The following is a 24,251-nucleotide window of genomic DNA, read 5'->3' on the forward strand; positions in this document are numbered from 1 at the left end:
CTACACTACTACAAAAAAGGGAAAAGAGTACTGTTGAAATACACTTTATAGGACGCCTTAGATGCGTTCTTCAACTCAGCGCGCTATAAAGTTTATAAAACGGGTAAAAGAAGCGTTTTATATACTTAGTTATTAAGTACCGTGATAAGAGATATGCGTCCTCTATTCCTTTCCTAAAACCGGAAAATGAAGAAGGAATATAGAACGGTTAACGTACATAACAGTCTCCTATACTCTATAATAAAGCGTGTCTTCCGTACATAACCGTCCTCTATTCTTCCACTTAAATGTTGAGATACAGAACGTCTTCCGTACATAGGCGTACTATATACTTCCTGTTTAATTTTAAGATAGAAAGAAGTCTCATTACACAACCGTTCTATATTCTACCCCATTTTTATAATATTATTCAACCCTGTATGTAAATCAAATCTAAATAGATAAAATAAAAATGATATCCACGCAATCTTTCTAAAAAATATTTTATTTAATAACAAAATACTATTGTTCATTCATTAGCAAAATCATATCAAATTATGAATAAATTTGCGTACACTTACTAAATAATAAATAAATAAATAAATAACAAGCTAGAATAACTAAATCAAGCAAAATATTGAGTCGCGTTCTTCAATGCCTGATGTACTTGGAGTTTTCAAATCATGATGATGAAGGAAGACTAATCTGTAGGGAGCAAAAAAACACATAAGAGTATTAGCAAGTAAATTTAAGAAATTCCCCTCAAAAAAGTAAATTTAAGAAATGAAAGGAAAGTGGCATGTCTTATGATCAAGTAAATTTAATAAGAGCCCATCCTAATAGTAGAAGTTACTAAAGTAATGGAATACTCCGTATGAATTATATAAACAAAACATCAATTATGCAACCACCATTCATCAATTACACAACCACCATTCATAAAACCAATTGAATTAAACAAATTTCTCGTCAAGACATCAAAATTGATTTTAATTAATTAATTTAATCTACAAATAAGATACTTTTACAACATAACAACAATCTATAAACATATTAGAGAAGACTAAAAACACAAAGTAAGAAGAATTGTACCTCTTCTCGGAGAAAACAGAGTTGGTCATCTTGTTTACACGACAGTTCGCATGAACCAACAAATCAACATCGACAAATAGAACGACAATGTGATCAAATTATATAAAATACGTAATCGATCAAATTACCTTGATATTGAGGCACCAAATCCAACAAAAGATCTAAAGCATAAATAAAAAAAACCTAATATGACGAGTACTTACATTGGAATAGATAATGAAATGGGAAACAAAATACATAAATTCCTATGAATCACCAATGGCCTGCGAATAATTTTCCAAACATTTCCAAACAAATTTACCAATAAAGTTTATTAAAGAAAAACAGTAAGTCTTTCAATCTCCATCTTCAATCCACAAAAATTTCAATTAATTTGCACACTAATTAATCCTGAAGGAAGAAGTTCTAAATCACCGGTAAAAACAAAACCTGTAATTTTTTTGAAACACAAGCAAAATAATCTCAGATTGGAAAATTTGCAGAGATTCATTTTCCTAGGAATACGGGATATTAGGAAAAATGGAGTGGGAAATGTACAAGTAATTTAAGGAAAATGAAGAACAAAATTGTTATTTAAGAGAAAAACAAGGGAAGATCCCATTTCTCTGCTTAATGGGGCGGAGGTTTAGAGATTTTAATAGGGAGATGTAGTTTTTGTTTTCCACATAGCACTATTTAGGGAGCATATTCTTTTTTTAATTTTTTGAAAAGGTAGGATATTTTATTACGGTTGGGATCTTGACCATTTTCTATTCTAATTAAATGAATAATTTTTTAATGGTAGTAAAACCAACAATACGCCTATCTTAATAGGCGTTTTATATTGTCTCATTTACATGATTGTGTTGATAGAAAAGCGTTTTATATAGTCCTGGTTAACGCCTAACATATTTAACCGTTCTCTATGTAGCGTTACCTATTCAACTTTTTGTAGTAGTGCTAGTCCGTTTCTAGGGGGTCTTGTATTTACTAATTCCGCACTCAATTACAATTGTGATGTTGCTTTATTTGCTTTATTGCTTTCATCACCGCACATGCTAAATACAACAAAATGCAAGGTTACATCACGCTTGACAAAGATAATTTCTTGGACAAACCGATCTTAGGTTCCCTTAAATTACCTTTAAAGCAAAGTGACCACCATACAATTAGAGATTCTATTTTCTCTAAAATCAAACCCACATAGTCTAAACTAGGGTATTTTCGAAAATGCTATGTCACGTACTCGAATAATTTCTAAAGCTCGCAGAATAAGCATCTCGTTCCCGTGCCCGGATCTCACCCATCCGTTTCGAAGATTCAAGTCTTATCCTAATAGAGTCATTTGCGGTCTTTCCAAACAAGACCCTAAACAATGTTTGGTGGCGACTCCTTCGAGGTACAAAAATACAATGGTTTCTGAAACCGCCCCCCTTGTAGGGAATTGCAATACATACGCAAAAACACAAAAAAAAAAAAAAAAAAAAACCCTACATTAAAAGAAAATGGTCAGGGGCTAAACGGGTTGTTGTGCTTTCCATGTTAGTGTGGAAAGATGAATATCAATTAAGAGGACATATGTGTCTTTGGAAATGGTGGCTGTCTTTTACTTTAGGGGTTTGTTAGGTTTTAATGGCTTGACGCTGTATCAAACTGGCAACGGATAAAAGGGCAACAAGTGTTTAGCTCAAATATAGAACAAACACGGGAGTTTCTGGATCATCTAAAAGGAGTAGATACCTACCCTCTACCCCCTCTACCCCCTCACCCCAAACACCCGGGAAATAAGTATAAGGCGAAAGGAGAGTGGTAGAATTGGACTTCAAAGTTAGTTGTATGTCTTTTTAAGGGAGATGAGTGAGGGAGAGATGGGATGAAATACATAGAGTGTGTGTTTGGGACTATGATTCAAGAAGTCGAATCAAACTTATATAAACAATACACAGATTTTGGTGCCACTATAAAAAAGTTTCTGCAACGTACTTTTACTAGTGAATGAATTATAATTTGTTTTAGTTAGTAGTTTGGTATGTGGATTCAATTTTGAACTTTTGAGTCTATATATGTTGTTTGCTATCTCTACGCTACTTTGTATTTTCTGTACTCAGTATTAGCTCTAATTTTTTTGTAGCAAAATTAAGGACGCCCTTTTTTCTTTTCTATATTACGGAATACAGATTTTTGCAACAGCAAGAACACATATTGTCCAAATGGACCCCTTAAGAGACCAATTTTTGAAATATGCATTTTGCTACAAAAAAAATTAGAGCAACTCGAATAAGTATTCCTATGAGAAGGAGAAATAGGTAGAAGGTAAGAAAGGGAGATGTGGAAGTGGAAAATAAGAGAGGCGGGTGTTTGAGCGAGAGAAAGCGGAAAATAGAGAGATGGGAAGGGAAAAGAACATAGAGATGAGACGAGGGAGAGAAAGGAGAGAAAGGAGAAGGGGGAAGGGGGAAGAGTGAGCACTTTTTTTAATATAAGTAAATCGTATTACTCTCTCTAACATAAAGGTCACACAATTAAATAACACGAGTTTCCCTAAAACATGTAAAATTAGAAAAGATGAGCGAAAGAGGATGAGATTAGGAAGGAGAGAGATAATAGAGGAATGCAATACTGATAAGGGTAAGGGAGATAGACAAAGAGCGTGGGTGTTGTATTATACGCAATAATAATTCTTGTTATCACAACTTGGCCGGTACAATATTTTGAGGAAAGATATAGCAAAAAAAATTCGAGTTCTGCTTTTTTATTTATGCGTCATATGTAGCTCATTAGTTTTGTGTGATTTAATGTAGGTTTAAATTAGCATGGCTCACATGCATGTGAAAGTTTCAGAATGAAGACAAAAGCGAGCATAAGAAGGTTAGGGATAGCAAGCCAAAAAAGTATATTGAAGCAACCATGGAACTCAGCTGTAAGGTTAACAATGACGATGCTATGGACTACTAACTTGGTAAGAAAGTTGAAGAGAATGTGCAAGAAGTCGAGGAAGAACGGCTGCAGACCTATTCGAAAATTAACATAAAGTACGCTCATAAAGAAATAAAATTTTATGAAAAATTTCTTTCAAAGTATTCAGTTGATGCATCACAAGGTGTTATATTGTACTAGAGCGTTATGTCTTCTGCCTATCTTTTATTCATTAAATTCATCTTTTACCTTGACATGTGTATAGGAAATTTCAATTCATAACATTTACATAGATGCGCATAGAGTATTTGGACCAAAGTTGGTGCCAAGTAGCTACTCTTAGCCATACCGCGCGCAACGCGCGCGGCCAGGCTACTAGTAGATTTCAAAAGATAAGGTATGCTTTACATCATTCCATTACTTTTTTATTAATATTGACCATTCGTTAATATTTACGGTTCTTTCATGAAATACCCCTGAGTTTTGGTGTAATTCACCATATTCCTCTCGACTTTCAATAATACATAAAATACCCCTAAAATAAAACTTAATATATACCCCATATACCCTTACTTTTAACGTGTCGTTAGTGTTCCGTTAGCCCAAATTTCAAATTCACTAAATACCCTTATTATTAAACTTATTTCACTAAATACCCCTATTCGGAAACTTAATTCACCAAATACCCATATGTTTAAAGTACTCATTTTGATGCTCAACGACTAGTTTTTGTGTTCGTATAAGTAACCGTTGATTATTCTTTGCATATAAATACCCCTATTTTGCATGGTTCATGTGATTGAGCAATTACTGTGTTAATTTCTTAAGATTTTGTAATGAGTTCTCACTTGGGATAAAGAGAAGTGTTAGCATGCATATATACCAAACAGTACAACACCTTAGATAACCGATCTGACAGGGACAACCATCAGTGATCTTGCCGACAAAATCTATTCAAACCTATAGATTAAGGTTTATTTACATGTAGGAGCCCTAAGTTATTTTTAGTACTCGTTTTCTAAAGATTCATGCATGCAGCTAACTGCGCTCAAGTAATTTTACACTAGAAATAGTTACTAGGAAACTGATTTATACATCTTATTCCATTCGCCTCATAGTTGGGAATTGGGAGCTAATGATTGGTTCCATTTACAAAGATCTTGTATTTTCTCATCACAATTAAATAAAATTATACTCCATATTTGGTTGTTGGTAAATGCCCCTCTCCTTTGGGGTAGATCCCCGAGATCAAGTAGGCTAGTCGCGGTGCTAGCAGGAACCACCTTATACCCAATTGGGTTCCCTACTCGAGTCTTTTTATTTGGATTAATCACATGAAATTCAGATGGGTCGCTGCCTTTCATTCAATTTTCTGCTATTTATTTGTTTTTGTTTATTGTCATGGAAATAGACTTTTTTGTTGAATCTTGTGGTCGTGATTGATGATCGACATTTTTGTACATACAACCATCATTAAGAAAGAAGAAAAAGAGTACTAGTGTGACTATTGCTTCATGATGTTAAATTATTAAGTTTGCCATTGAATATTGTATTTTCTTTTTCACCATGCAAAACATGGGTATTTAATTATATACAAAGAATACCAACGACTACTTTTACAAACACAAAAACTAGCCGTTGAGCATAAAAATGGGTACTCTTTTTTTTTTTGAGGGAATCAAAATGGGTACTTTAAACATGGGTATTTGGTGAATTAAGTTTTCGAAAAGGGTATTTAGTGAAATAAGTTTAATAACAGGGGTATTTGGTGAATCTGAAATTTGGGCTAAGGGAACACTAAAGACACGCTAAAAGTAAGGATATATGGGGTATTAAGTTTTGTTTAGGTGTATTTTATGTATTATTGAAAATCGAGGGGCATTTGGTGAATTACGCCGAAAATCAGGGGTATTTCATGAAAAAACCGTAATATTTATTACAAGGTGTGCAATTGCATATGTACACTTACAATGTTCTTTTTAATAAAGGTTTTAAATTTAGTTTAAGTTTACAATAATCAACGATTAACTTTAAGGTATGTTTTGTATACAAACTAGAGCAATATCTGACTACATTAAATTAAATGGCGAACGGGTTACATTACATGTCTTAAGGCCCTTAGGTCTTACCTCAAATCGGGTGTGCGAGACTTTGAATGATTTTATTAAGAAGAATTTGGTTTGAGTAATGTTCCAATGTTGAAATAATGGACTTTGGATTAAAGGCCATTTCGTTGATGTGGAAGATCTTGCATGATTGATTGTGTGTAGTCCAAATATGCCTGCACAATGACAAAGTCACTAGCGTTGGGTGTGTTTCCAAGGAAAGGCCCTCCGATGCCTAAGTAAGCACTTGTTCGGATCTAGAGAGAGTTCTCTAAAGAATTGTAAGTGTTAAGCCAATAAATTGGACGTACCTTGGTATATGCTCTTTGGCAGCATATATATATATATATATATATATATATATATATATATATATATTATTATTATTATTAAGGTTTCATTTAATAACATTATTATAACCATATTAATATTATTTCATCAAATTACTTGTTTGGGTGCCCAATTGACTCCCAATTGGGCTTACTTCCCAAAAGCCCACTTGGCTAAACATAACATAAGCTCCAACCCAACAATGACTCCAAGCCCTATCCAAGTGGCCTAAGGCTCATTTGGCAATAAATGCATATGCATAATAAATGATGCTAGGGCATTTATTGCCAAATGAGCCTTAGGCCACTTGGATAGGGGTTGGAGTCATTGCTGGGTTGCAGGTTATGTTATGTTTAGCCAAGAGGGCTTTTGGGAAGTAGGTCCAATTGGGAGTCAATTGGGCACCCAAACAAGTAATTTGGTGAAATAATATGAATATGGTTATAATAATGTTATTAAATGAAACCTTAATAATATTGATAAAATAATATGTGTAGTTTGGAGTTTTACATTAATATTTTGCCTATTATTTGTTGAGATTAGTTAATTTTAAGTTCAATATAATTTAGCACACATCACATGCATATAAAACTAGTAATGTATAAAGGCAACTATCTTAACCTTGTGAAATGTTATCCATCAACAAAAAAATTATAATACAAAAGTAGTTAAAACATGTTAAAAGTTACCGACAACTAGGTAAAAATTGCCCTCATTTTAAATAAATTTATTATACACCTAGTCGCGTCAAGACCTTTTGTAATGTATCACTGCCATTTTCCAGTTTTTTTTTGTTTTTTTCAATTTTGTAAGTTATACTTCATATGATTTAGGTTGAACTAAGAAATGGTCATACATATAGTAATCATGTTGATTATGAAAACTGACAACCAAAAACTAAAAGGGGGAATATATATCATGTTTTTTTGTGGTTTTCCTACTTTTAATTTTCTTGGCAAGCAAGTGAGAAATATATATCAACAGAAAAGGGGAAATACACCCTAATCAGTAGAGAACCAAGGGTAGCAACCCCAAGGAACTAATATGCAGCAACTATGGCTCAATAACCTGAGCCATAAACAACAAGGGCAACTCACAAAGAGTTGAACCACTCTTGGTCTACACTATTAGTCTTCTGACAAGTTAAATTTTTAATTTTGTGTTTTGTATTGAACTGAATAGTCTCAACTACATTTTGTTGGGAGGGAACATGGAGATCCCAAACAGTTGTATTCCTTGCTCTCCACACCTAATTATCAAGGCCTGCTACAACAACTAATCAGCTATCATAACTCTACTTATGAACCCCTTCTTGCAGTGCACACCCAATGGAGCAACTGGAGTAAAATGACTCTGGATTGGTGGAAACCCAACCATCGAAGGACCAAATGCAAACAATCCAAACTAAATTTGCATTCAAAAAAGTGATGAACACTGGTTTCAACAGCACTGACACATATAGCACAAGCATTATTGTCACCAATAGGGGTGTGCATGGTCCGGTCCAGACCGGAAATTAGACCGGACCGGACCTATAGATTCCGGTCCGGTCCTCGGTCCTTGAAAATACGATTCCGGTTTTCCGGTCCGGTCCGCTCAAAACCCAGAATTTTCCGTCCGGATCGGTGACTCGAAATATAATTTTAAAAATATAAATTTTAGATAGAAGATCCCAACTTGTAGCCCACTTACATTATTATCCACACACAAAAAACAGACTTTGGATATTTTTTGTATGTCATCGACCTTTATCCCATTTAAAATAAGTTTATGATGTGATGTATGACATATTTGAAGAGAAATATAGGTTGTATAAACATAAAATTGTAAAACCAAACTGGGTTTAAGATTGTAAATCGCAAAAATTAAAAAAATCCGGTCTAAGCCGGTCCATAACCGGACCGGGCCTGAATTTACCGGCCCGGGTCTGGTCCGGTCCTCGGTTCGTGAATTTTGAAAATTCTGGTCCACCGGTCCAACCGATTCCAATCCGGTCCGGTCTTGTACCTGTGCACACCCCTAGTCACCAATACCAATTCTGAACAGTCTAGTTCTGATCTTAAGTCTATTAAGAAGAGCTAGCCCCAGGGTGAACCTGTGTTTGGGAATACTAGGCCTATTCCAAACAAATCTGTACCAAGGTACACTTGGTTTTTGTTCACACAACCCCTTGTAAGTCTCCTTAATAGAGAAAGTAGGAGCACTGAGCCATTGAGTGGAATGAAATGCATTAGAGATAGCATTTTTGACCTTACAGATGCATTCAACTGCCCAACTAGCAACAAGAGAATGAATAAATTGCTGCAAGCATTTATCCTTAACATATAGGTTTTCATAATTTAATTTTTAGTTTCGTTACAGACAGAAAAATGGAAACAAAAAACGATAGCGAACTGACTCTACAATAATGCTATTAACTTATTTACAAAAACTTACGGATTACTCCTGAACCGGACCACATTCAATCAGACCCGTGACAAAACCATCTGCACAAACGACTTGAACCACCTCCACAGGTTACAGACTTACAGCCCATTCAACTTCAAATTTACTGCGCAGATTAAACTGGCCCACCTTAAAAAAATGTTACTCCGTAATAAAGATAAAGAAATATCGGCGTACATCATCAACATTATTCCTGTAAATTAGCAGCTCTCACACTCTCGTACAGGAGCTTCAAAAGCATGGCTGCCTGATTGATTCCTCCGTCACCGTTGAATTTGCGACGATGACATCCATAACTTCCGTTGAGTTAAATTATATGATTTTCCGTTATCTTCAAGAATCCGGTAGGTTTCTCCCTCTTCAAGAATCCACCTTTTTTTTTTCTATATATTTTTTCCACAAAATTTAATTTTTGCAAATTAGAATTGAAATTATCGAGCAAATTGAATTCGTTTCTTATCAAATCTTCGATTTCCTTTTCAATTATTCGATGAATTCATTGTGTTTGCGATTTTATGTTTGCAATTATGTTGCTATTTTTTGTGTTTGAGGCTTAAGGATTCGAAATTAGGGTTTCTTAGGTTTCATGTATGCTAGAGTATAATTTGGAACTCTCTTGTTATTGATTTATTCAGATTTAAGGTTTATGATTAATTTTTGTGTGTGTTGAGTGATCTCCCCACCCTACCCAATTATACATGAAAGTTTAGAGAAATGCATGTTTAAGATAGGGCTGTGGCCTTGTGGGTGGGGGATTGTAGGTTTGTTGTTGTTTGTTCAACTTCCATGGAAATAAAGTTGTGTACTTTGAAGAAATTGAACTGAATTGACCCTTGAAAATGTATGGTAAATGAGAAAGCTATGGAGTAGAAGGGAGAAACATTATCATTGGGTGAATTGTTCAGTTTCAATCCGAGAAATTTTTTAGGGATTAGATGATTAGATTGGTGAAGGAATAGGAGAGAAAACGGAGGATAAAGGAAGGTGGGTTTGACGAGGAGCTATGTGTAAGGGTTGATACATATAGATTTGGATTATCTCATTTTTTATGGAACACAAGTCACCGGGGCTACTCGAATCCCTTTAAATCTCTAAGAAAACTTGAGTGCTTGTTGGTCTTTCATGGCATGACTCGCATGAGATGAACCCACTAAATTGAATATTGTGCTATTTCGCAAAGCTCTATAATTACATTGTATAATGCATTTATAGAATCTTCAAAACCAAGATTGTTCCCGTCAAAGTCTAGAGGGGGTAGTGTTTTTTTATCGCCCATCTACCATGCTTATGCTTCATATAGTACTGAAGGTCTGAAAGCCTAAAATTAATTGTAGGGAATCTTGCACAATCCCGCCATAATATAGAATACTCCAATATGCCTCTTTCATACAAATAAGTTTGACATTGCTCATTGGCTGGTAAAACAGATTGCTTGTGTAGTTGCATTTTTGAAATCGAGTGAAAAAATTGAAGTCTGGAATCTGGATGCTTAAAATGTCTCTTTACTAGCTATGACATCAATTATGATATTCATTATGAGATATGTACCCCTTTTGAACTTTCGGTTATATGTGCTGGCATATTTACTTATAATGTTCACTATTTTGCAAATGAGTTCAATGGCTTTTTTGATTTACTTTGAGTTTGAGGTGGGGACATAGGCTGTCTCAATATCCCATAACCTTATTCGTGCTAAGAATCTCAGGTTACCTTATTAACCATCTCAAATGTGCTTAGCTTAAATGGATAGTTTGGGCTTATGATTGTTCTTCGCCCAGTGTTTAAAAAAGTGCGCTTAAAGCGCTGAAGCGCGAAGCTCTAGGGCAAAGCGCTTAATTAGGTACGAGCGAAGCGTTTGTGATTAAGCGCGGTTCGGGGCGTTTAAGCGCAAAAAACACGTTTTTTGGCGCTTCATTGAAATTCCTTTTTTATTTATTGATTTACATTGAAAGCTTTTTCTATATGTTGTTATTGTGTTCGGGACCACACCCTTGATCCTTAACAATAGAAAGTGGGCCAAGAGTCCAAAAGAAAAGGAAAAAGAAGAAAAGAAGATAACAACCACAACAATCGACCCTAACTTCTTGATAAACACTATATTATATGGTTTATTTTTGTAAAATAAAGAGTAATATATTTTTGGAAGCAAAACTGATGTTTATATATTTTTGTGGTTATTTTGTAAGATATATATGCATAATAGTAAAAAAACCCTTTGATTCTTAAAAAGTGCGCTTCACTTCGATGAAGCTCGTGCCTTGCGCTTGCGCTTTGCACTTAGGCTCTAGGACTCATATCACTTTAGTGCGCTTTGCGCTTTTTTATACACTGCTACTGAACGGCGGAACATACGAAGAAGTGAAGAATCTCTCTCCAAGTCTCCTATTTGTCTATCTATATGGTGAGTAATCGCAACCCTAAACCTTAATGAATAGATAAGTAAAATTATTAAAAATATTTTAGCAATTATCCGTTGGTTTGACACGTGATAATGTGTGTTAGTGAGAGAGTCACGATTTTCTCAAATCTCTCTTGAAATCTAGGTCGAGGACGGTGGGTCGGGTTTGTGTGTTGGGTGGGCTGTGTTAGGTGGGTCGGGTGTGCTGGGTGGGTCATATCAGGTCAGTGGGGTGGGTCAAAATAGGTTGTGTTGGAAAAATCCGACCCACGACCCATCGATAAAAGTAGCCGAGTTGGGCGAGTTGTGTCACGGGTCACAGTGGATCGGACCCGCTTGAGCCACTACGTGTTGTGTCAGGGTTGAGCCACTATGTGTTGTGTCAGGGTGGGCTGGTCAGACCCGTCCCAGTGACCATATCTAGCGTCATATTAATATAACGTGTTGGTGGCGGAAACAAATAAACACTTTTTATTTGTGTGAAAATGAAGGTTACCAAATGGAAAGTGAACTTCCTTTATTTATTATTTCTTTGAGTAAAAATGCTTTACTGTTCATGTTTGTTGCCGTAAATGTATTTATTTCTTAGTGAACACTATATAAGCAACATATTTTTTTCTAAAAGAATACATGCATGTTTCTGATGCATTTCCCTTTGCAGGGTTTACACACTCCGCCTTTGCTTTAGGATATGAGGCTGGAATCAATAAGTGCCCCATAGATGGCAATTTAGTTCCACCGAGTGCTCTCATTACCTTTGTGCAGAAAGGGCTACAGTACTTGGAAATGGAAGCTAACTTGAATAATGTTAGCAAAGTCATTCTTCCTTTATCTTTTATCTTGGTTCCCCTGTCTTTGAAATAGGCTCTGTATTGATGGTGCTTTTCATGATTCTGATGTTGACATTGGTTGTTTCTTTTTTTGGTGTTGGCAGAGTGATGCTGATATGGATGAAGATTTCTCATTTATACAGCCTATGGATCTTATCACTAAGGATGTGAACGAATTGCGACGAATGGTTAAAGAAAAGAGGAGAAGTTCTAGGAAGGATAAGGAGAAAGAATCTGAAAAGGATCGTGATAGAGAACGAAAGCGAGGAAGAGATAATAGGAGGTTAGATAGGGAGAAAGATCATGTTAAGGATGGAGAAGGAAAAGAGAAGGATGAAAAAGCAATGAGAGAGAAGGACGAAAAAGCTGCGAGAGAGAAGGACGAAAAAGCTGCAAGAGAGAAGGAAGAAAAACTTGTGAGAGAGAAGGATGAAAAAGCTGTGAGAGAGAAGGACGAAAAAGCTGCAAGAGAGAAGGAAGAAAAAACTGCAAGAGAGAAGGAAGAGAAAGCTGCAAGAGAGAAGGAGGAAAAGGCTGCAAGAGACAGGGACGAAAAATCTGCGAGAGAGAAGGATGGAAAAGCTTTAAAAGAGAAGGATGAAAAATCTGGGAAAGAGAAGGAAGAAAAAGCAGGGAAAGAGAAGGAAGAGAAAGCTGGAAAAGAGAAAGAGGAAAAAGCTGGAAAAGTAAAGGATGAAAAATCTGGGAAAGAGAGGGAAGAAAAAGCAGTGAAAGAGAAGGAAGAAAATGTTGGGAAAGATAGGGAAGAGAAATCTATCAAAGAGGAGGAGGAAAAACCCAAGTTACAAGATGTGCCTTCTGATATGGAAACAGTTGTTGAGCGAGAGGAGAAGCCTGCCATCAAATATGAAGAGAATAGAGTTTGTCCTGGTATTTTACTTTTATGTGTTTAGTATGTTTGTGCCTTGATGTGAAAAGTGTTTCCTGTCCAACATAATTCTTCCTTCACCTCATTAATGTGGGACTGCAAGTGCTTAGCTACTCTTTTTTATTTTGGTTAAATAGTGAAGTATTTCTTTGTGTCCGTATCTGTGCTCTTCAACCTTTCAATCCGTTTTTCAACTTTACCTTGTGGCCTTTTTATTGCCGTATCCTAAATAGTACCAATGAAGGCAACCGTGTGAAAAAAAAGTGTTAACCCCCATCCCATACACGTTTGATCTTCTTAAGTGGAGGGAAAACACTTAAAGGAACTTGTGTTGGTTACTTTAGTGAAGGAATATAAGTCAACTATCTTCACCTGATATCCTTGTTAGTTTGCTGTTATTTTATGTGTCACTAGAATCTGCATTTTAATGTTCCAATACAGGACTGGTTTGGAGAACAAAAAGCACTTTGAGATGGTTAATTGAAAGTCCTGATTTGTTTTGTTAATGGTTAATTGATTTTTTTTTGAGGATAGCTGGCTGGGAGTGTGCGGTCTTTGTGCGGGCCTTAATTTGTTTAGAACATGCTTTTGTTGCGCAATTTATGCGGTTCATGTAGTATTACCTGATTGAAATAAAAAAGTGAGCTGAAGCAGTTTATGTCGTCCGATACTATGTGCCAGGTCCTAGACCTCCTAGTGATGAAATAAAGTGATGCCATGTCAGTCGTTTGATTGAACTGTTGTTGAGAATATAGGCTGACATAGTACGTTTGCAAAATATATAACCTCTTTATCATGGACTGTCGTCATACTTAAAGCTAAAGCCTCATGCTATACTGAAGTACATACATGAGACATGGTAGAGCTTTAGTGATGGCTAACTGTTCTCAATGAGTGTCCGTACCTTGGACTTTTTGCATGTCTTTGCCTGTGGTCTCTCTCAATATTTTTGGTTAATGTTCGTCTCACTAGTTATTTGAAGCTAACTGTATTCATGATTTACAGATCCTGAGCCCATGGATATCTCTCCATCATCACCTTCCATGGAGTGTGAAATTTCTACTTCAGATGTGACAATATTAGAGGGCCACACATCCGAGGTTTATGACATACTATCTCCTTTGGTCTTTAGACAGCCACAAATCATTTTAATACATTCTTTGTGGACAAAGAAAGATGACGTTGATGAACTTGTTTGGGGTTTTGTATTGTCTAGGTTTGCGCATGTGCATGGAGCCCTTCTGGTTCACTTCTTGCATCTGGGTGAGTGCTTTAGGAAATTGATTGATTGTCTCAGCTTGCCAGGTGTTAATATCATAAGCCTCCTGTTTGATTTTAATGATTACGTTACTTTTCCAAAATTTGATCTAGATGTCAGACTAAGTATTGCATCAAATCTTTTTATTGTGTGAGAGATGCAGTCTTATCCAATCTTAGAACATAAATTATGATGACTTGAATATGTAAATGTTGAGGGCTTGATCTTTGAAGAGTTCTTTCAACATTTTGGTTGTTCGTGAAAAATAATTTTGGCTTCCTTAGTCTTTGCACTGTGCATGTGTAGTTACCTTTTTAATCTTCATAAGCTTCAGCATTTTTCACTTAACTTATACTCCTCCGTTTCGAAATAATGTTTACACTTTGAATTTTGGCACTATTCACTGGCTCTACTTTGACCATCGTTTGTGTTTTATATGTTAGGAAAAATATAGTCACGTGGGATCTTGTTGGATTCTTCTCAATCTGTACATTCAAAAAATCAATTTTTTTTTTTACTTTTTCAAACACGTAATTAGAGATATTATGCTCAAAGTTTTATATTGGCAAGTAAGAAAAGGTAAAGTGTGAACATTAATTTCGAAATTGAGCTAGTAGTTTTCCTCTGGCATGTGGAAACTTGACAGTCTGCTTCACTTAAGGTTTTGACTCTTTATTTATCCATGTCTAAGGATAATTGTCTACCCTCTTTAAAACATTATTACTATTGTTTAATATAAAAATAAAGTTGTAATTAACTTGGTGGTATTTGGTGTTGCATTTAAATCTTTGTTTAGATATGGATGGTGTGGGTTCTATCCTCATGTCTAACATTAATTTGAGCTTTCATTCTACAACTTTTCTTTTCCTTGTATTCCTTGATTTTCCTGGTTTAGAAAATCATTTTGTTCTGTATTAAATACTCATATTGTTTTAATGTGTCTATCGTAACTTTAATTCCTGGATCCGCCACTACTCTTAGGTCTGGGGATTCAACAGCTCGGATTTGGCCTATGTCTGAGAGAGGTTTTGGATCACACAATGGATCCACCAATGTCGTGGTGTTGAAGCATGTTAAGGGGAAAACAAGTGAGAAAAGCAAAGATGTTACTACTCTTGATTGGAATGTAAGTTGTACTAAAGTAATTTCTCAATTTTTTTAATCATTTATGACAACTTCTGTCTTTTAGTTTTTTCATTTTATTGTAGTAAGCAAGTTCAAAAGGCCACTAAAGTGGATGAAGGGTAAAAAATAATTGGATAATGAGAGAGGCAGGGAAGGCGAATACGTGAATCTCTCAAAATGTGATGGATTGCTTATTTTAGTTATATGGCCTGTGGATAAGGAGAAAAATCACTTCCGTTCCCTGCTTTTCGTATGAAGTTTTAGGTTTATGGTTGCATCTTCCTTGTTATAAGTTTCTTTTCTGTTGTCTTCTTTGCAGGGGGAGGGTACCCTTCTCGCCACAGGATCTTATGATGGCCAGGCAAGAATTTGGAACACAAATGGTATGTCTATATCTGGTGAACATCTTTGCTTGGTAACTGAAAGGGAAAAAATGGAAAGCCTATTGGTCTTATCTAGTTAAAGCCTTACCTACTGGCTTCCAAAATGTTGCTTAAGCTTGGTGACCACTAACTAAAATATGGGGTTACATTTCTTCTTGTTGGGTTTGGAATTTGAATATTAGACTGGTTGGGTTGGCTAATAAAAGGCCAGCTAATCATGTGTAATTGGAAGGCTTTGTTTTGGTTTGCAAATGCTATTTAAAAGAATTCTTTTGGTCATTGATAATTGTGGAAGATTTTATCTTCTGGTAGGATGGCTTCTTGACAGAGAGCAAGGTGATTGTGTGTAGTAGATGTCTATTTGGATACAGTAGTTGTTCTTATATTTAATTTATTGATGCTCAGGTGAACTGAAGAGTACACTAAGTAGACACAAGGGGCCAATATTTTCTTTGAAATGGAACAAGAAGGGTGATTATCTTCTTACGGGAAGCTGTGATAAAACAGCCATTGTGTGGGATGTGAAGGCAGGAGAGCCGAAGCAACAGTTTGAGTTTCATACAGGTGATTTTATGACAGGGGATATGGTTAACTGTTTATTGTAACTTTCAGTTTGTAAGATGGTTGTATATGCGTTTTTATCCTCAAGCTCTGGTTTACTGTAGGTCCGACCTTGGATGTTGACTGGCGAAATAATGTTTCTTTTGCAACAAGTTCTACAGATAACATGATATATGTATGCAAAGTTGGGGACAGCAGTCCTGTTAAAACCTTTGCAGGCCATCAGGTATATTTTCTTGTTGTCAATTGTATTCAGCTTTCATGGCCAATATGTTGCCATATCACTTGCTTGATAAAAGATTATTCAGTATCTTGTCTGGTTTTAGCCTGGTCTTGTGATAACATTTTATTTGTTTCCTTTCCAGTTTTTGTTCATGTGTTGGGATTGGGATTTAGTTCTGTGAGAGTCAATTGTTTGGTATGTCTGAGAAGTGGTTGCAAAAAATGGAAACTATTGTTAGCTTTTTTTAGATTCCAGTTAATTGACTCAGATTGTTGATTTCTCTTGGCATGGAAACCACCCTCAACACTTTTTGGAGGGTGAGGGAGCAGGGCTATATTGCCTTTATGCGTTTGGATTCAGCTATAGAATGTGTTTAACTGATTTCATTTCCTTGAACGTTTTCAGTGATTTTAAAATGTTTTCCATGCTCTTTACAGAATTGTGCAACATGATGTTTAAGCTGTAGGTATTGTTTTCTGCATTTTCAGGGTGAAGTTAACTGTGTCAAATGGGACCCCACGGGGACACTATTGGCCTCTTGCTCAGATGATAGCACTGCAAAGGTTCTTTAATTCTTAATTCTTAAATGCCTGATAATTTGTACTTTTTCAGTGATTTTTTCAGATGCGACACTTTGATTCTTATACTATTCACACTCTACTTTCTCTATGTTTAGTGATTCTACTTTTGGAAAAGCATAGTCATGTTGAATCTTGTTAGAGCCGTCTCAATTTATACTTCAGTGTGTTTGTGAACTAATAATATCTTTATTTTCTAGTTTTGTTAACTAATACCCTACTTATTAACATCATTTACATATGGATATGACACCTTATTTCTATTACCTCACTTTTCCCAGCGAAGCCTGTGCATGTTTTTCGAAAATTTTTCCTTTTCAAAATATCAATTTTATAAAATGATTTTTACTTAGTGGTAATTAAAGATATTAATGGTTGAAGTTATTTGACAACTATGACAAACGTGAAAATGAAAGTGTTGCATCTAAAAAGAACGGAGGAAGTAATATTTTCTGCTTCTCTATGCTGATCCCTTCATTACTGTGTTAGTTTATTCTGTAAATATAGGAGATTAAATACTTTTTGGAATGAGAACTTGATTACTTTCCGAACTAAGATAAGAACTGGAACTTTTGTTAATTGATCTGAATATCTTTGTGGGAAGATTCTAGAATTTTAAGAGCTTTATTTGAAGAAGTGTTTTAATGGAATGTATATTATCTTTTCTCTCTCCCTTTTCCAATTTTGTTAATAACTTGCTTATCTTTTAGAACGCTTTTCATACGTAGTTAAACTTATAACTGATTAACGGGGATGTAAAGGTTTTAGCTTATTACGATCCTGCGGATTAGGGATAACTGGATAGGGCTACATAGCTATGAAGTATGAAACACACCATGTCCATTCCTCTTTCTTGGGAAATCAATACGAGTTGATGGTGGTGATTGTTTTTAAGTTGGGTGGGGTGGATTGTTTTTATGTTTGATGGGAGGTGTGGTATGCATAGGCATACCATAATTAGCATTGTTTGTGGCTTTGTGTTTTTAAATGGATTGTTGTTTGCTGCTTATTCTGTTATGGGACTTGTATCTGAGTCTTGGAACAAATGAAAATTAGAGACTATTACAAGTTACCGGTCCTCTTAGGCAGCACATCTGGTAGTCTAGGTATGAGAAAGACAAGGGACCATTTCAAGCTGGAAAAGTTCCCAGCTGGTGGAGCGCAAATGAATTTATTTATTTTTTTCTGGCCAGTGAATATCAGTAACTCTTAGATGTCCTCTCATGCAATTCTTCTGTAGATCCAGGTAAAAATAAAATAGAGGTCCTCCTTCTCTTGTTACTGTACAAGTTGGGTTTCAAGTGGGTAAGGTACCCGTAGGCTGCCCTATAAAGGAAGCTAAGATCATCATGCTGCTCTTATATCTAAAAGCTTTCATGCATAGGACTATAGGAGCATACCCGTACTAAGCACATGGGAAATGTTGTATTTGATTTTAAGCACTTGACGCTCAAGCATAACACTTTAGCAGTAGTTCGATGCATATACGCAAACAGCCTCTCTACAGTTTAGAACTTTGTGGGGTAGGTTTGTTTGAGCCTCCGCACTTTGCTGACATCCCCATGCCTGGCATGCGCTGAGTTGGGTGATCCTATTATCAATGGTATTATCAATGGGGTGTTAGTGGTTTGGTGATGCTATTATCAATGGTATAATTCATGTACAGTTTGGAGGATAACATCTTAGATTAATGAGTACTTTCTATATGCTTTCAGAATAGAAGTCTGCCTTAATTTTTTATTTTTTTCATAATGTTATATAAAGAATCTGCAGTAGTTGGCCTTTTGAAAAGGAAAATAAATTGTGGGTAGACTTGCAAATTATAATTATTTTTCTTAGCTATATACTGATTGATTCTCCAAGGTGAACTTGCCTTGATTAGCGCCTGATTTGGAGCAAAATCACACTTCTTATTTGGGATAAATTGTAAGCTGTCAACTATCTGTGCCTCCTTCCTTAAAAAAATAAAATGCAAATTGTTACAGGTTGGGGGTTAAGGCTGCATACATTTGGACATTTTAAATCCTGTGTCAGTGGGATTCCACAGTCGCGGTAATTGTGGTAGTAGAGAAATTAGTACTCACTTTTAAACAGTTGTGACTTGTGAGTTGTCAGGCTCTAAGACTTAGCGAAATCTACTTTTTTTTTGGGATAAAATTAATGGTATACAAGATATATCCCATGTGCTCCAGAATGTAGAGCTCGAACATAGGTATATGAGTCCTTTTGCCATGAACAAATGTTGTGTGCTTTGCCTTCCTTTGCATCATTGGATTATTTATAGGTTCACATGTTCACGATATATGACAAATTGCCTCGCAGGTATGGAGTATGAAGGAGGATGGTTTTGTTCACGATTTGAAAGATCATTCAAAGGTTTGCTTTAAGTTTTTATACGTTTATTTTTTAAATTTCTTTTCTGTTGTGTGAACATAATGGTAGCAATCCATTCTAAAATAAATTGTTCTCTTCTTTTAGGAGATTTACACTATTAGGTGGAGCCCTACTGGTTCAGGAACAAATAACCCCAACCAGCAGTTGGTTCTGGCCAGGTAATATTCTTAATAGTGTATTATGGATTGCCAAGTATGTTCCACTGCTGACCTGTCTATAGATCATCTATACTTTTGCACCTTCATGGCTTACCGGTTCTTTGTCTCTGGCTAACAAAATTATTTTGGTTTGATGCGGAAAGAAATAAGAATGCCATTCTTCCTTGAAAGTTGTGAAGAAAAATTTCAAGGACGTTTGAAGTTCAGTTTTGACTTTTTGTGCATCAACTTTTAAGGCTTTACGTAGTCTTTTTTCATTTGGCGTACATGTACTGCTTGTCAGACTCATTTCTTAAAGAATAGCATGTAGCTAGTGTGTAAAAATTATGTTCGTCAGGACATGTTGAAGTCTACTTTTTTTTTTTAAAGAAATTATGCACTTACATTCAAGCAAGTCATATTATGGTATCATCTTGAATTGCTATATCCGCCTATATGGCTTACTCCTAATTGTTGGTGTAGGCATAGCTAAATTAGTACTGAGGTTGGTCAATACTTGAAAGAAAAAGTAAATAATTTATTTTTCCCCGAAGATGAAACTTATGGAAATGGAGCCTTATTCAATGCAATTTTGGTTCAGATACGGGCCTGTGTTTTTCTATTGGATAACTTTTGGCTTGAATATGCTAGGATGTAGGATCTCTTTTGACGTACATTAATACCCATATGCCTACATTGCTGATTCATGTAGTACAATGCTGTTTATTTTTTGCAGTGCATCTTTTGACTCCACTGTGAAACTATGGGATGTGGAGCTTGGAAAACTACTGCGTAGCTTGGATGGTCACAAGTAAGTAGTAGTTATACGGAGTGTTGTTCTGCGTCTGTGATTGATAGCTGTTTTATTGAATAGATTAGTTTTCTTAACATTGATAATGTTGGGCAAGTCACTATTGTGGAGAAGGAAGGTAAGGAATCAAGACAATTTTTTTATTAGTAAATAATTATGTTACTCTGTTCTAGTGGCAGTAATTTTTAGGGAGTTTAAGAATGGTTAGATAAATTCTTCTCCCCAAAATCTACTCCCTAATTTGTTGTTCCATTCCGCCACTATTTTCTTTTTCTGTTTCACCTTTAATCAATCAAACCCCACTATCTTTTTTTATTTATTTACCTTCAATCAACCAGGCCCTACTATCTTAATTTTGTATTCACCTTTGGTAACCAAACCCCAGTATCTTTTCTTTTGTTATTTACTTTTAATCAACCAAACCTTCTTTTATTTATTCATCTCTCCTAAACACACGTGCGTTAGAGAAACAGGACCTTTTTCTAGAGACTACGGAAGTACGGAGTATCAAATAAGCTAACCTAACCTATCTCAGGATGAAGCCGACGAGCACATTAAAACATACTTCTAGAAGATCATAAGCACTACTCTAAAAGGGAACAAATGTTGGGAAAACAATGAATAGTAAACAATTATGACCAACAAAGTGAGTTGCTATGAGTCTAGACTTATTCCAGATGAGGCGGAGTTTTTCAGAAACAACCTCAAAAACTAAGACTGTCTTAAAGTTTGGTGACAGCTAGAAACAACCTGAACAGTGGGCAACTCTACCTTAGGGTGAAAAGCAACAACCCAGAAAATACATAGTAGCTCCAATACATAGTGGGCAGTAGGAGATTTGATGTAGCAAAATAATCAGAACTTCCACATGTCAGATAATACTAATTTTCTCATTTTCCCACGAGGATTAATGGCTTAGAGGGAGCTGTATTCTCTTTCAATATTCTGATAAGGAAAGAGAAACCCAGTCATAAGATTCACAAAATTTACGACACGATCAAGTATGCCTTTCAAGTTCTTATCTAAATATATATATAGAAAAGTATGCCTTTCAAGTTCTTATGTAAAAATATATATTAAAAAAGTATGCCTTTTATTAAGTTTCTCATTAAGGTTTATTGATTGGTCAAGGATAATTGACATAACTTTTTAAAAGCGGACTTTCCTGTCATGCCAATCAGATAAGCAGGATGAGATTGATAGGCAGGGATGTCTCCCTAATTGAAGCAATACCTGTACTATCTAATTGAAAATTTTGTTAGTAGCTAGCACATAATTTGTTCAAGTAATCTTTATAAGTATATTTGTCAATCACATGTTTTTGCTTATAAGCTAATGCTCTGTTTTGTTCGACTTATTTCAGACAAAATAAGTTAAGATAAGTTCAATTAAGGCCCTGTTTAGTTCACCTTATTTCAGGACCTTATTACTTATATCAGATTTAATAAGATAAGACCAGATCAGATCAAATCAGATCAGGAAAAATAAGTTCAGATCAGACCAGACCAGATCAGACCAGATTATTATGATGATGATTATTATTATTATTTATATCATTGATTATATTTAATATTTATTACTATTATTGCTTTAATAAAAAAGAATTTTGTTGTCGGTGCAATTAAAACCTATTACTTAAGGCATAAAAAAACATTAACAAAACATTCAAATTCATCATGTCCAAATTAAAACCATTAAGTCCAGATCAGAAACGATTATGATCAGTCATGTCCATATCAAAACTGATTTTTATAGATCAAAACTACTACGGAGTATATATCTAGACCAGAACTGATAGAATAAGATAATATCCTTATCATAACTGATTTGTACAGATCATGTCCAGATCATGTTCAAATCTGTAAAGATCTTGTCTACATCAGATTCAATTCTTACATAACCAATATGTTCAAATCAAATCCGATTTGTACAGATCATGTCTAGATCAGAATCGATATGTCCAGATTATAACTGGTCTAGATATCGACTCTGTACAGATTATGTTCAGATCGGAATTGATCGGCAAAGATCATGTCCATATTAGAATTGATTAATAGTGATCATGACCAGATCAGAACTGGTCTGTACAGATCATGACCAGATCAGAAATGATATGTACAGATGATGTCTAGATCAGAAATGATCTGTACAGATCATGTCCAGATCAGACCTGATCTGTAAAAATCATATCCAGATCAGAACTGAATTGTACAGCTCATGTCCAGATCAGAACTGGTCTGTACAGATCATGTCCAGATCTATGTCCAGATCAGAACTGAACTGTACAGATCATGTCCAGATTAGAACTGGTCTGTACAGATCATGTCCAGATCAGAACTGAACTGTACAGATCATGTCCATGTCTAGATCAGAATTGGTCATGTCCAAACAGAACATATCTGTACAAATCATGTCCAGATCAGAATTGATCTGTACAAATCATATCCAGATCAGAACCGATCATATCCAGATCAGAACTTATATGTATAGATCATAGCCGATCTATCTAGATCATGTCTAGGTCTATCTAATATAAGGAATAGTTAAATCATGAGCAATGTCAAATAAATAATATCAATATTATAAATTTGTGTAAACATTTATTTTACACGTAAGTCGTTTAATATTAATAAATGTAGATTTTTGTTTAAACTTAATTATGAAGAATCAGACCAGATCAGATCAGACCAGATCAGATCAGAAAAAATAAGTTCAGATCAGATCAGGAGAAATAAGGTGAACTAAACAGGGCCTAAGTCCAATAGAACAGAGCATAATTATAATATCATTGGAAATATTAGAAATTTGGTTTTCCTTTTCTTTTATGAGATTACTTGCATGGGGCAATGCTCTGTGATAGTTTTTGATTATTCTTTTCGAGAGGGCATATTCTCACCTCCCCCCCCCCCCCCCCCCCCCCCACCACCTTCTGCCTTCTTTAGTTGTGGGAAAGGTATATTTTCACCGGGTTGCCATAGCCACGGAGTTGAAATCTCCCATAAATCTCCATCTTGATTTTTTATTGTTTGATGGTTGAAGCAACTGCTTATTGTTTTCTATGAAACCTGATCATGTTATATGTACAGGGAAGCTGTATACTCTCTTGCATTCAGTCCTGATGGTGAATATTTAGCAAGCGGATCTTTGGATAGATCGTTGCACGTTTGGTCCCTTAAAGAAGGGAAGATTGTAAAGACATACTCTGGAAATGGGGGCATATTTGAAGTATGTTGGAATAAGGAAGGTGACAAAATTGCTGCATGTTTCGCCAACAATACTGTATGTGTTCTGGATTTCAGAATGTAGCATGCATGAAACTCTACCAAGTTGCCAGGGTTTCACCTCTTGGTTTAGCTTAGAATGTACTTTGAATTCTTTCGTAGTTTGGGGTTAGGATTAGCTGCTCATTAGTTCTGTAGATCTGGTTCAGCAATGTACAATTATGTAATTTGACAAACAGTAATTCATACAATTGTACAGATAACATTTGATCGCGGCTTATAGTCTTTATTAAATTAATTAAGGGATGTTTGGGAGTTTATAAGAATTTCTCCATTTTTAGTTTGTAATTCAAGTCTTCTGTTTCTTAACTAAGACACCACTCACCAGTAATTTGATACAACGGACAACTCCAAGCAAAATTTCAACTCTTTGAAGTTTGAACATGTATTTAGAACTGTCAAAAATAGACTTGAAAACCGGCCTGAAAATACTGGAATTTGAACAAGATTATATGACCCGCAACCCGATTTTTTCCGAACCCGAGCAACCCGAAAAATAATGCTCGATACCCAATTTAACTCATTTTTGACCCGACA

At 35.4% G+C, this 24,251-nt stretch overlaps 1 protein-coding gene and 1 long non-coding RNA gene across 2 annotated transcripts; one reads left to right on the plus strand and one right to left on the minus strand.

The window, feature by feature from the left end:
• Window positions 1–468: 468 nt before the first annotated feature.
• Window positions 469–1,837, minus strand: LOC130469725 (uncharacterized). Its single transcript, XR_008930063.1, has 2 exons — window positions 1,072–1,837; window positions 469–684 (listed from the first exon to the last, which is right to left on the minus strand). It is a non-coding gene; the product is annotated as an uncharacterized lncRNA (long non-coding RNA).
• A 7,185-nt stretch (window positions 1,838–9,022) lies between these two features.
• LOC110776752 (WD40 repeat-containing protein HOS15) lies at window positions 9,023–24,002 on the plus strand. Its single transcript, XM_021981318.2, has 14 exons — window positions 9,023–9,190; window positions 11,906–12,051; window positions 12,179–12,965; window positions 13,969–14,063; window positions 14,180–14,226; window positions 15,203–15,347; window positions 15,666–15,729; window positions 16,135–16,293; window positions 16,395–16,516; window positions 17,002–17,076; window positions 19,414–19,467; window positions 19,570–19,643; window positions 20,359–20,433; window positions 23,520–24,002. Exons 1-14 carry the CDS (start codon window positions 9,130–9,132, stop codon window positions 23,737–23,739), a joined length of 2,124 nt encoding a protein of 707 aa, XP_021837010.1. The 5' UTR covers window positions 9,023–9,129; the 3' UTR covers window positions 23,740–24,002.
• The last annotated feature ends 249 nt before the right edge of the window (window positions 24,003–24,251 follow it).

The sequence above is a fragment of the Spinacia oleracea genome, chromosome 3 (genome assembly GCF_020520425.1).
Source record: "Spinacia oleracea cultivar Varoflay chromosome 3, BTI_SOV_V1, whole genome shotgun sequence".
NCBI lineage: Eukaryota > Viridiplantae > Streptophyta > Magnoliopsida > Caryophyllales > Amaranthaceae > Spinacia > Spinacia oleracea.